General features: G+C 33.0%; 3 protein-coding genes across 4 annotated transcripts; all 3 read right to left on the reverse strand.

The window, feature by feature from the left end:
- Positions 1-2,210: 2,210 nt before the first annotated feature.
- LOC148208366 (LOB domain-containing protein 23-like) lies at positions 2,211-2,830 on the reverse strand. The gene is made up of 2 exons (XM_088119042.1): positions 2,678-2,830; positions 2,211-2,435 (listed from the first exon to the last, which is right to left on the reverse strand). The coding sequence occupies exons 1-2, from the start codon at positions 2,828-2,830 to the stop codon at positions 2,220-2,222; spliced, it is 369 nt and encodes a 122-aa protein (XP_087975168.1). The 3' UTR covers positions 2,211-2,219.
- A 1,109-nt stretch (positions 2,831-3,939) lies between these two features.
- LOC111011596 (two-component response regulator ARR14-like) lies at positions 3,940-6,304 on the reverse strand. Its single transcript, XM_022285432.2, has 5 exons — positions 6,154-6,304; positions 5,665-6,039; positions 5,264-5,340; positions 4,236-4,904; positions 3,940-4,050 (listed from the first exon to the last, which is right to left on the reverse strand). The coding sequence occupies exons 1-5, from the start codon at positions 6,296-6,298 to the stop codon at positions 3,940-3,942; spliced, it is 1,377 nt and encodes a 458-aa protein (XP_022141124.2). The 5' UTR covers positions 6,299-6,304.
- Positions 6,305-8,210: 1,906 nt separating this feature from the next.
- LOC111011476 (TraB family protein) lies at positions 8,211-11,792 on the reverse strand. Of its 2 annotated transcripts, none has more exons than XM_022285244.2 (7): positions 11,293-11,792; positions 9,886-10,001; positions 9,725-9,813; positions 9,547-9,621; positions 9,300-9,407; positions 8,813-8,908; positions 8,211-8,646 (listed from the first exon to the last, which is right to left on the reverse strand). In XM_022285244.2, the coding sequence occupies exons 1-7, from the start codon at positions 11,673-11,675 to the stop codon at positions 8,371-8,373; spliced, it is 1,143 nt and encodes a 380-aa protein (XP_022140936.1). In that variant the 5' UTR covers positions 11,676-11,792; the 3' UTR covers positions 8,211-8,370. The 2 variants fall into 2 exon arrangements, with proteins under 2 accessions (XP_022140936.1, XP_022140935.1); XM_022285243.2 differs by having other exon boundaries at positions 8,813-8,914; positions 11,293-11,789.
- Positions 11,793-12,425: the final 633 nt, after the last annotated feature.

The raw sequence follows: 12,425 nt of genomic DNA on the forward strand, positions 1-12,425 counted from the left end.
CAATTCAAAAACGAAAAATTATGAAAGTTCAAACTCAATGTAATTAGACAAAGTCATATATGTAAATATTATGAAAAAGGCGTGTGGAGCGAATATATTATATCTAACCGCCTACATGTGAACATTTGAGAGTATATATCACTTCATAAGTCCAAAATCATTATCATCTTTTGCATACTGATCCATTTATGATTTTCTTCCCCCTTAGAGAAAGCAGCTTATGGAACCAATGTGACATTATGTTTATGAAGCAAAAACGAAGGAAAGATGCCCAAACAGATCTTTTCTTTTTCCCATGGAAGTCTATACTAAACCCCTGCAACTAAAATGCTTTTAGTTGTATCATTAGCCAGCATATAAATAAAGTGTTTAGGTATCTATGAAAGATTAAAATTATAATTATCATAACTCATCAGTTTAAACTTTTAAATTGATTGATATGATTTAACATGGTATTAGAAGAGGAAGGTTTACTCCTATAATATTGATTAACACTGGTTGGACATTGTGCAATTAAATTTCCTAGCTCACAAGTGAAAAAGAAGATAATCCACCCACTTAAAGTTTTTGAATTAATTGGTGATTTAATGTTAGGTTTTAAAAAATCCTATCCAAACACCTAAAGTTACTGGATGACAATTTAGAGATTAGGAAAAGGAGAAAATTTCTCATTTCAAACCAATCCTTCGCAATAAAAGTAGTAAATATGATCCAAAAGATCAAAAGATGAGTGTTTTTTGAAAGTGTGGATAAAAGTGGACAAATGTCATAAAAAAAAAAAGAAAAAGAAGAAGAAAAGAAAGAAGTAGGGCTATTTTTTCTAAGATTGGATTCTTAGAGTTTCAGTCGAAAAGGGAGGTTTGAACCAATCTTCTTTCTTATTACACAAAGTTAAATTGATATGTTCGAACCAATTGTAAGAAGAATGTTGTTTGTCTTGTAATTCTCTTCTTTGACTTTCTTGTTTCTTTCTCTGTCTCTTCCATTTTTAAAGCTTGTTTTCCCATTTTGGTTGGTAGTTATGGCAGAGGAAGGTGGAGACACGTGTCAGAATCCTATTATTGAAGATATTTCTCTATGTTTTCATGTGTCATATGTAATATTTGTTTGCATGTCTTTTTCTGCCGCAAAGATGACACTTTCTGTGATAATTTTTTAAAACCCACTCTCTTTCCGACAGTAAGCTGCCGACCAAAATCTAGTCATTATTCTTCAAGTGATAATATGGACAGATTTGGATCAATCTCTACCTCGGTTTTCCGAATTTCGTCGCATCTAAAATCATCCATCCCTGCCATGGTAATAGATTTCTTATCTTTGATTTAGGTTTCGAAAGTTGAGAAAATTCTAAATATGTAGTTAAACAGATATATTTATTAATAAAACATCTTGGATAGAGTCTAAAAATAATATATGATATTAGGTCAAAAAGGGTAGCTAGTATTATATCATTTTGGAGATATGGGTAGGTCAAAAAAGAGTCAATTCTCTATTATTTCACGTTGAAAGAAAAGTTGGTAAAAGTAAATAAAATACCCGAAAATTACATGAATTGTGCTAACAGAGAAACTTAGAGTGGTTGGTAATTTAATTATGTGAATAGCAATAACTAGCTAAGTTTAAAGCATAAGGAAAAAATAAAAATGATAGTGAATTAATTAAAATATGGAACTTACACGAAGGAATTTAGCAACATTACTGGCTCCATAGATTGTATGAACAGTGGCAAATCTTTGAGGGTTATTGGAAGGAAAGAATGGGGAAAAAATGCAATCTGAAGGACATCTTCTTCTGAGATACTTGCAAGCTGCACAGCGACCCGAAATCATGCTAAAATCTAGACACAAAAATATTTGGTTTTATTTCTCACTCTCGAAAATAAGACCACAACAAGATTTTGATTCGGATTCTGCAAATCTTTGTGTTTATATATATATATTTACATTTCATGGAGTCTTGCGTGTGTTTTGGTTGAGTAGAAGGAAGGTTTTTTCTAACGGCTACTTTTGCTTTTCAAATTATTAGGGTTTCAATGGAAGGTTTTTCAAATGGTAAGAACTAATTTTGGGTTATGATTTTATTGCCTAATTTTGAGAGAGGGAGAGATCACTTTTAAAATGGAATAATGGAAGTTTGATGGTAATTTATTTATTTGACAAACAATAAAACCATATTTATGGAGGACAATGTTTTTTTTTTCCCTGCTTGGATGGGCTCAGTTACAGAAAAATGGGCATGGGCCGGGCTTCTTGGACATTGGAACTCAGAAAAGCAATCTCAGCCCGAGTTTTGGCCAGCTGGGTTTCCGCCACGTGTAATTGATGTTGTAATTGAGAAATAATCCCAACGCACCCATAAACTGGGTCTTCAATTCTGCACTTTGCCTCAAAAAATAAAGTTTCTGCTGCCTCAGCTCGGAGATGCACAGGAAGTTGCTGATTAAATTAGCAAAAAGAGAAAAGGAAAAAAAAAAAAAAAAGAGTCAATTCTCTATTATTTCACGTTGAAAGAAAAGTTGGTAAAAGTAAATAAAATACCCGAAAATTACATGAATTGTGCTAACAGAGAAACTTAGAGTGGTTGGTAATTTAATTATGTGAATAGCAATAACTAGCCAAGTTTAAAGCATAAGGAAAAAATAAAAATGATAGTGAATTAATTAAAATATGGAACTTACACGAAGGAATTTAGCAACATTACTGGCTCCATAGATTGTATGAACAGTGGCAAATCTTTGAGGGTTATTGGAAGGAAAGAATGGGGAAAAAATGCAATCCGAAGGACATCTTCTTCTGAGATACTTGCAAGCTGCACAGCGACCCGAAATCATGCTAAAATCTAGACACAAAAATATTTGGTTTTATTTCTCACTCTCGAAAATAAGACCACAACAAGATTTTGATTCGGATTCTGCAAATCTTTGTGTTTATATATATATATTTACATTTCATGGAGTCTTGCGTGTGTTTTGGTTGAGTAGAAGGAAGGTTTTTTCTAACGGCTACTTTTGCTTTTCAAATTATTAGGGTTTCAATGGAAGGTTTTTCAAATGGTAAGAACTAATTTTGGGTTATGATTTTATTGCCTAATTTTGAGAGAGGGAGAGATCACTTTTAAAATGGAATAATGGAAGTTTGATGGTAATTTATTTATTTGACAAACAATAAAACCATATTTATGGAGGACAATGTTTTTTTTTTCCCTGCTTGGTTACTCGGCATCTGGTCTGAATACCAGAATTTATTTGTAGCTGATCCTCTGGCAGATTTCTTTTTCTAATGTTATTTTTGAGTTTGTTTAATAAAAAAAAAACTTAGGAGTGGAATGATAACCAATATTCTATATATCGAATTATGTTCAAATTGACAATATTAAAATTAGCAAACCAATACACGTATGAGTTACAAAATTAACTCCAGCAATAATAACCATTCATATATTCTTCAAAGAACATTTTTTTGGACTGCTTAGTACATTTGTATTCTACCATTCTACTGTGTAGCTACAATTATTGTGTTATTAAATCGATCTCACATTAGTTTTAAATACTAGTCTGAGTATAAAAGACAATAACATAATAAAAAAGAAGTTTTTTAGGAATATCGATCCAATAAAATATCTTTCGTTATTGGCTCTTAATAGTTAATGGTGACTTGCTTCTTCCTCTGCGTGATGTGATGAACCATCCAATACAAGATTTCTATAATCTATTCTCATCGTCCGAGTTCTGCAAAGAAAAAAAATATTAAGTGAAAAGTTAATTTAGTAATTATGAATAGAAACTCAGAAAATATTTTAGTAAATGACCTTATAGTATAGAGCAAACAAAGAAATTTTTATTTTTTTAATAAAGTCTATCAATATTTTAAAATGTAGACGAATGAGTAATGTTGATGATACTAAAATTAGAAATGAAAAGATTTTAATTAGCATATGCGTTTATGCCTCATGAGTGCGAGTAGAGAGGAGATCTTTCTTTGGTGAAGTATTATTATCCATTTCAAACTCATTCCAAATGTCGGAGAGATCCATATTTCTCATTTCCTGCTCCTAAAATAAGACAAATTTAAAGTTGTTAATCATTTATCTTTACCATTTAAGGATTTGAACTCATGACTTTTTAATCTTTAATCGGATGAAGTAAAAAAACAGAAGAATAGATGAAGATACGTGCCTTAACCAATTAAAATATGTTTAGATTTGCTAAACTATTTGAATTGAATATCAAAACGTACCCGTAAAGAAGGTTGATCACCGTTCTTGTCCATGAAGATCTCACTGAGAACATCAAAGCAATCTTGGAGATCTACACCAAAATCTCCAAAGGAAATGGTCTCATTAGCTGCAAATTTCCAACCACTAACATTCACTTCTTCTTCTGATGCCACCAAAACACAACCATTCTCATTCTCCTTCACATTTGTGTTATTACAAATCATTTCCAAAAGTTGGTTTGTGCCTTCAAAATTCCCAGAAAATGACCTTGACCCTCCACTATTATGGTTGACATCATGGATGTTACGAAATATCTCACTTTGACTTGAACTCATTCTTGTTTCGTTGCTAGAAAATTTAGGCTTTTCATTTCCTAAGGACACGAAATTTTGGTCGATTTTTGTCAAGCTCGAGACAAGCCCGTTGAAAAAAAAGTTGTGTTTTTCGTTGTTCGTCGATAGATCACTTGAATAGTGTTGATTCCCCAAATAGGGCAAACGGAGATTATTGGCTTCCAAGATAGGAGAGTGATTCATTTGGTAAATTTCTTGGAATTTTGGTCTGTATAATTGGGGTTGAAAGTGAGCAGAAGCAAAGCTTGATCTTAATAATCTGTAGTCCGAATTATGTTCCTTCATTGAACGATCAGCTCCCTTTTCAGCGACTCGTTTCAAGAAAATTCTGTACTTCTGCATCCATAAACAAAAACCAATTGCAATTTAATTACTTCTTTAATTAAACACCCCATTAATCAATAATATATATAATCTCTCCCCTTTATATATATTTTTTGTTTTCATTTTATAAGCCTATTAACGATGCCTATATGTTATTTGCAATATAGAAAGGAAAGGAGGCCAAGCAAGTGTTGTTTTAAAAGTATACCTCTATATCACCGAATTAATAATGTGTGTCAATCCTTCCTAAAAGAATGTGTGTTAATTATCAACTAATCAGTTATTTATTTTTGTATATATGTGATTAATTTAGAAAGGGTCCCTATTAAAGTTCATAGTACAGCGATAAAATATGTACAAAAAGGGAAAACCTGTAAATGGCTGGCAACATTTTCTCTAGTCAAGCCAGGCACGTTCATGAACTCAAGGATCTTCTTCGGAACTGCCTCTGAACAAAATTATAAATAATTGAAAGCATTAATTAAGGATAGAAAAATTATAACTAAAATTAAACCATAGCCAAAAACATTAATTTTGTGGAATGATAGAACGAAACAATCATATTTTCAATGACACTTCTAGATTATTGCCAACTATAGGAGGACATACAAGTTTGTACTTCTTCATGTTCATTTAAATCGTATCTCTTTTATAGTTATGATATATCTATATCATTTTTCTGAACTGAAGAGTTTTTATATAACCTATTTTTGTATGTTCCTCATGTACCATTCAGGAACAAAACGACAAGAAATAAAGCTAATGCACTTACTGTCAAGACCTATTAGTCTAATGGCCTGTAGAAATCGATTGTGAAGAGAATTTGTCCAAATCACTTTTGCCTTTTTTATGGCAATTGACTTTTTGGTAACCCTATTTTCCTTTGCCTTCTTGTTCTTTGATTTTGCACCTTTCTTCTCTTTCGGACAAGGTACTATAGAGCTCGTCTCTTCTAGAGACGATTTTTCAATGGACAATCCTCGTCCGGCAACCGTTTTCGCTTCATTGGGTGTAACCTCTTTGGCTGTAATAGCATACTGCCATACATGTTTGACATCATCTAGGCTTATTGGTTTCACCATGTAAAATGCAACTCCTTCCTCTAAACTCTTCAATATGACACTGGGCTTTTCATCAGCTGACATCACTACATGAAAGAAAAGAAAATGGTTTTAGATCATATGGAAAATGTTTCGCTTGTAAATTAAATGGGATGCAATTGCGCGTCTGGATAATATCGCGAGATTGTATATGTACTTACTAATAACAGGTAGCTTGAATTCTTGCATTACTTGCTTTTGTAATTGCAGACCATTAATTTGAGGCATGTGGAGATCAGTGACAACAAGGTCAAAAAACCCTTTTCTTGCCCTAAGTGTATGAAGTGCTTCAATTGGGTTTCTCATAGTCACAACTGTGGAAACATACACAACACAAACATGTCATGAAAACACTACCTACCAACAAACTCCAACCAAAAATATAATGTTGTGAAAATTTTAGACAAGTGGGAAATTTGAACGATAGTTTTACACCACATTCAAGATTTTTTTTTTTCTTTACTTCAGTAGAGGAATACCAACCTTTAACCTTTAATTTTGTCTATCAATGTTTATATATTTTTGTTAAGTTTGTCAATGTCAATATATATATTTTCATTTATTGGCTTTATATGAAAGAAAAAATTTTAATTATAAAATCTATCCGTGTGGCCCACACTACGCATTCTTATAACCAAAGCTCGTTATCTGGGTTGAGCAATACCATGAGTAGTACCAAGACGTTATGGTAGGTGATACCACAAGGCACGGGCCCTTTATTACTACTCATCATCCCTCGGGAGATGTATATCGTCCTCTCACTTGGAATTAATTTGTTAATATTGAGAAAATATTGAAAATATTATTAATAAAAAAAACCATGATAATTCATTTATGTAAAATGCATGTGAGTTGACAATACTCTTGTTAGCTAATTATTTCAATTAAACTAAAGAGAGATTAATTAGAATAAGTGATGCATGTACACAGAGGGTATACATGAATGTACATGTATAATTGAAAAAGTATATGGAAAAATAAATATGACTTTTATAATCAGCTTCGTATCATTTTTGTTTCACTCTCGGTGCATATGCGAATTCAAAGCACTTCATTTGAAAAATAAACAAGAAACTAAAGGTAAAAGATACAAAAAAAAAAAAAAAAAGAACCATACGAATATATAATTACTTATTGTAAACATAGAATATGCGTTTTAAAAAAAAAAAAATAAACATAGAATAATATGTGTACTAGCCTGAATTATTTAAATTATTCTTGTACTTAAGTTCCAAAAAGGATTGATTAGACTTAATAAGAAAATTGTTAAACAATATATTTGAATCAAAAACTTGTTTAGACAAAAAGAAATTCAACATTCTTTTATCTATCATTTAAGAAAAAAAAACAATAAAAATTCGTTTGAAAACCGAAAATCAACCAAAAAAATTTGTGTTTTAGAGATTTTCCATTATATACCATTTTTCGAAAACGGTTAAAATTGATTGATGATAATTTACTGCATGAAGATCGTCAGTAAATTTTAAAAAATTTAGATGAGAAATCTAGCTAACCTAAAAGAATAATAGTCAAAATATTTTATCTAACTTTTTTTTTCTTAAAAAGATTTATAAATTTAAAGCAAAATGCAGGTGGATTAAGTTGAATCCTTTTAAATTTCAGAGACTAAATTGAAAATAAAAAATAAAACCTTCATATCTGCAAAGTCTGAGCATGGCAGAGACGACAGCAAGAGAGGTGGCATCATCATCCACCAACAATATATGAACATCAACATCCATCACCCTTCCTTCCTCCATATTCCTATTTCTTTCGATCACTGATCACTGATCACAAGATAATATATACTTTTTATTCCATTATATTAATCTTTCCAAGATATATATATAAAACCACCACTATGTGTGTGTGTGTTAATTTTGAAATGAAGAATTACATGTAAAAGAATCCAACACCAAAGTTTACATTTAATGTAACTTTCCAAACATATCACCCTCCCACTTGGAGTTCTACTTAAAGAAGATTCGCAATCTTTTCATTTAATTCCTCAAATTTAAATCCATATCATTCCTCTCAATTTTTCAAATAACCCACCACTTCCCACATGCATGTATCTGCTTATTGCCTTCAATATTACAGCAAAGTACCAACTAATCAACTTCAATGATTTCAATCTTTATCTATTAGGCTGACTTTTTATGTTTGCTAATAATTTAACATAATATAAGAGCGGTACACAATGGAAAAATGAGGAAAATGAAGAAACTCTACCTCAATTTTCAGTTGATTTATTGAAGGATGGATTAATTCCAGATACAGCGATCAAATATTATCTTTACATAAAAATTTTGAATGGTATATATTCTGAGATCAATTTTCAGAAAATATATGATTTGGAAAGGAAAGCAAAGCAACAGCTAAGGTACTACATGAAGTTGTTTCAATTGTTCATATACAACCCACAACACAACACCAATTACAGTGTCTCTAACCAAGCTCTGTACGAGACCGCTAACGAAGCCATTGGAACCCTGATCCCCAGCTTTCTTTCCTGCAAGGTCTCGAAATCGCAAGTTTCCTTGGTCTGATATTATCGCATAAACGACACCGTTCATATGGCCCCTTCCAATCACCCCCACCACTCTTTTACTCTTGTTCACTGCCTTGCTTCGTTTTAGAGACCATGCCAGGTACTGCAAATGCAACTATTATATTAGGCACTTTTTAACAGTGACTGACGAGAAAAAATTGCGATGGTGAATAAAAATACAGAATCAACCATGGATCATAAATTTTCTTCTCACTCACAGATAAGAAGTAATTAAGAGCTGTAAATGCATCATAAGATTTTACACTTACGGTATCTCGTTCATGAATAAGAGGTTGAAGGAGGGATGGATAAGAAAAGCCGAGCTGCTCATAGAGCTGTAAGGAACTACCATTTTCACCTGATTCCTGGAGCAGCTCATTCAAAAAAAAAAAAAAAAAAAAGGTGAGAAAGGTAAACTTCAAGAAAAATATGATATATAGTATCCTGGTTTTTCAGATGTCAATACACAAGACCGTTAAGAAAAGAAGCTATCATTCAGAAGAAACACAAATGTTCTGAAAACGAAGTAAAAATGTTTAACAAGAACCGCCTATCGATGCAGAGTTTTCTGCTTAGAGTTAGATTTAGACAATTCCTCAGAAATGTTTGCGAGTAGCCAATCTATATAGCTGTTTCGATATGGTATGTCTGTCGGTCACCTCTGACTCGGTTTGAATTCCTCCTCCCTTATTTACTACTCGTTCTTTGTGTGTGAAACAAATTGATACAACATTTCAGGTGAGAGAAGAATAATACCTCATCATTGTTCTGAGAAAAATTAGATTCTGACGTTATTCCACGAACAACTGAGCTTACTAAGCTCAACTTCTCGGTGCATGTCAGCGCGTTCCATGCCCTTTCTAGCTGCATGAATAAAATCATATTGAAGTGACTGAGAGGATTTATATGTTTGTAGTATAGTACTCATCCAAATTGAATTCTGAATAGCCCAAATTCTACTAGTCATCTGCACTTGGCAAAGCAGAAAATTGTCTCGTCTTACAGTTATCTCAATTGGCCGGTCCCCCAAAACTATTTGAGCACTAACTTCTTCAGACGCTTTACGAGCAGCTCGGAACTGCACGATTGATTGAAAGTTTCATAAACTGGTATGTAGAGTACAGTAGTGTATACATCTAGTAATTACTTGATGATTTGAAGAATACTGTTTCTTCGAGTACCTCATCGCCAAAAGGACGGTTAACATCTGAAGAAATTTTTGACGAAAAAACTGCTAAAAGCAGACGTAAAGCAAGAGCAGTTTGGCCTCCTGAAAAGTGAGAAATTTTTAATGCAACTTATATGCCAAAAAACACTTAACAAAATGTTACTACTTACTTACCTAGGTTTATGCTGCGACCAACAGCACCCAAAAAACCATCCCCGCTCAAAGAGAACATGTTGGACTTTAATTTCTGGTCTGGCTCACCAGCATCTGAGGTATACATGATACCAGCTCTGGAACAAATGTCTGCAACAATTTTAAGATGTTGATTTTTTTTAAAAGAAAAACAATAACTCAACAGGTCAGAATTTCTAACTTCCAGTTCAGTAAGAAATAGTATTTTAGACAACTTATAACTTAGGCAACTTAGTTTCCATTTCGTTTTTCACCTATTTAAAAACATATTTGACTTCTTTGCCGAATTTAAAAAACAAAAACAAAAACTACTTTTTCAGTTTTCAAAACTTGGATTAGATTTTTAAAACGTTTAAAAAATAAGATGATAAAAAGAAAAAGATGTAAATAGAAGTAGCTTAAGGTGTGTTTGGTATGCAATCAAGATTTTGTTTCTTGTTTTCAGATTCATTGAATCTGTAAATAAGTGGATTGAGTAAATAGCTGTTTGACAAATTTGTTTTTATCCGTATTAATATTCATGGAATTTCATCTCAAAACTAATTGACAATGAGAAGGGTAGTCTACTTATATTATAAATCCTCGTTAGGTCCCTTATCTGTTACAAGGTGAGATCCTTAACACATATATGTTAATAAATTAAAAAATATTATCTTAGATTTAATTAAATATTTAATTAGCAACTACCATTAGTTTACAAATATACTTACTAAATAACTTGAATAGTTTTTTTAAATTAAGATTCAATTTCTAAATCTAGTACCAAATAGATATCTGAAAACAACTCTTTTTAATTCCTTGTTTTTAAATGAAACACATCATTAATTTTCAAAAACAACAAAATGGTGATTAGTGGCGCTTGGCTGCTAACATCTAGTTATTTTATAAGATCCCTTGAAGAAGAAAGATAATTACTCATTAGTCATTACCTTTAATTCATCCTACTTTGTAGATGTTTTGAAAGAGATGTGATGCTTATGTCTTAATCTTACCTGAATTGTTAACTTTGGCTGACACAAGGAGGCAGTCTAGTCTTTTTCCTTTCTATCCCCCTCCCCACCACTCAATACAAAGAGGCAGAGAGGGCAAATGGGACATTCACAATTTAAGCTCTTCCCCAATTCCTCCTAGTCTTTCTAGAGTTCATCACAAGATTGGTGGTGGATTCATGGGAATAAATCAAAATCCTAATCAGAACTGTGGGACATTCTTAAAGTTTTTGAGCTCTTGAATCACAGGCAAGGTGTAGGAGATAAGACCAGTACTTGTGGAGTCGGTCAATTCAGAACAATATAGTCTACTGCTTAATTTGCATACTTTCAAAGAGAATTTTACTATATTTGAATGAATAACAAAAGCCCCCAAATTCAAATTAAAATTGAAACTTGCCTGCTCCTGCAGAGCTCGACCACCACATTATCAGGCTTCACAGCTCGAACAACTCGCTGGACATCCTGAACCGATTTGGGAGAAATATGCGAAGTTCCGACCAACCAAATCGCTTCCGGCTCTACAAATTCGGCCCTCCAGGCCGGGACGGGGCCAAATCGTCTCTTCTCGAGCAAAACCAAGGTGCCATCGTCAGCCAGATCGAGCAACTCGGGGTGAGATTGAGCAATGGCGGCTCTGGAATCGTCAGAGATTTCCGATCGGAAATCGAAACCAGGCGGTGGCGGGTTTATCGAAACCTTGAAGGGTTTGAGAGATCTAGGGGAGAAGAAAAGTGGGTAGGGTTTGAAAATGGGAATGGGTGTGGATGTAAGAGCCTCCATGGATGAAAAGAGAACCAGTGAAATGGCAGTGGCAGAGGAAGAAGATAAGGGTTTAATTTTTTGGAGGATAAGAATTGATATGTGGCAGTTGTGGTGATTTGACCATGGAAAGAAAAGGGAAGAAGAAGAAGAAGAAAAGAAAAAGGGAAAAAAGAAAAAAAAAAAAAAAAAAAAAAAGTACCGAGAAAATGACCATCTTGATCTTCATTCGATGTCCTAGCAGTGGGATTGAAAGGACAGTGATATATATTTTGTGGACCGAATCAATTTCCACTCTCTCTCTATTTATTAAATTAATCCTACCTTTTACTTCTAAAACCGTGTTTGGCTTTCGTTTCGACAAGACTTTAAACAAATGCAATTTACATTTTCTAAACAATGTCCTAATTGCTCAACTGTGTTGATGCTAGGTTAAGGTTTAACTGGAAGAATTTAGAAAATTTCAACTTAAGTGAATCTACCAGATTGCTCTCACCGTTAAGTGGCCAAAAAATATATTCCAACGCCCACAAAAGTAAAATAGAAAGAGGGTGAAGTAAATGAAAGAACTTTAGTTGGAATGGAGAAAAGAAAGCATTTGATTTAATTAATTTAGTGTGTGTTTTGTTGGATTGAAGTAAAAAGAGAGAGAGGTAGTTGCCAGTTGGGAGGGTGTGCAGAATAGGAATACGTGTGACCACTTGAAGCCTCACACCAACATTAGACAGTAATTAAGTAATTTGAAGGTTGAAAGGGAAGCGCAATTGGCAA

This window comes from Momordica charantia, assembly GCF_013281855.1.
Source record: "Momordica charantia cultivar OHB3-1 chromosome 10 unlocalized genomic scaffold, Mcharantia_2.0 BLBB01000010.1, whole genome shotgun sequence".
NCBI classification, from domain to species: domain Eukaryota; kingdom Viridiplantae; phylum Streptophyta; class Magnoliopsida; order Cucurbitales; family Cucurbitaceae; genus Momordica; species Momordica charantia.

Excerpts from the sequence above, each read along its gene's own strand:
- LOC111011476 (XM_022285243.2), bottom strand. The coding sequence starts at position 11,675 with ATGGAGGCTCTTACATCCACACCCATTCCCATTTTCAAACCCTACCCA. Across the intron at positions 10,002-11,292 it reads GTCGAGCTCTGCAGGAGCAG|AGCTGGTATCATGTATACCT; the intron begins GCAAGTTTCAAT and ends CATTTGTTCCAG. Across the intron at positions 9,408-9,546 it reads ACCGGCCAATTGAGATAACT|CTAGAAAGGGCATGGAACGC; the intron begins GTAAGACGAGAC and ends TTATTCATGCAG.
- LOC111011596 (XM_022285432.2), bottom strand. The coding sequence starts at position 6,298 with ATGAGAAACCCAATTGAAGCACTTCATACACTTAGGGCAAGAAAAGGG. Across the intron at positions 5,341-5,664 it reads TAGACTAATAGGTCTTGACA|AGGCAGTTCCGAAGAAGATC; the intron begins GTAAGTGCATTA and ends AATTTTGTTCAG. Across the intron at positions 4,051-4,235 it reads GTGATCAACCTTCTTTACGG|GAGCAGGAAATGAGAAATAT; the intron begins GTACGTTTTGAT and ends GTCTTATTTTAG.
- LOC148208366 (XM_088119042.1), bottom strand. The coding sequence starts at position 2,830 with ATGATTTCGGGTCGCTGTGCAGCTTGCAAGTATCTCAGAAGAAGATGT. Across the intron at positions 2,436-2,677 it reads ATGTTGCTAAATTCCTTCGT|CAACTTCCTGTGCATCTCCG; the intron begins GTAAGTTCCATA and ends TAATTTAATCAG.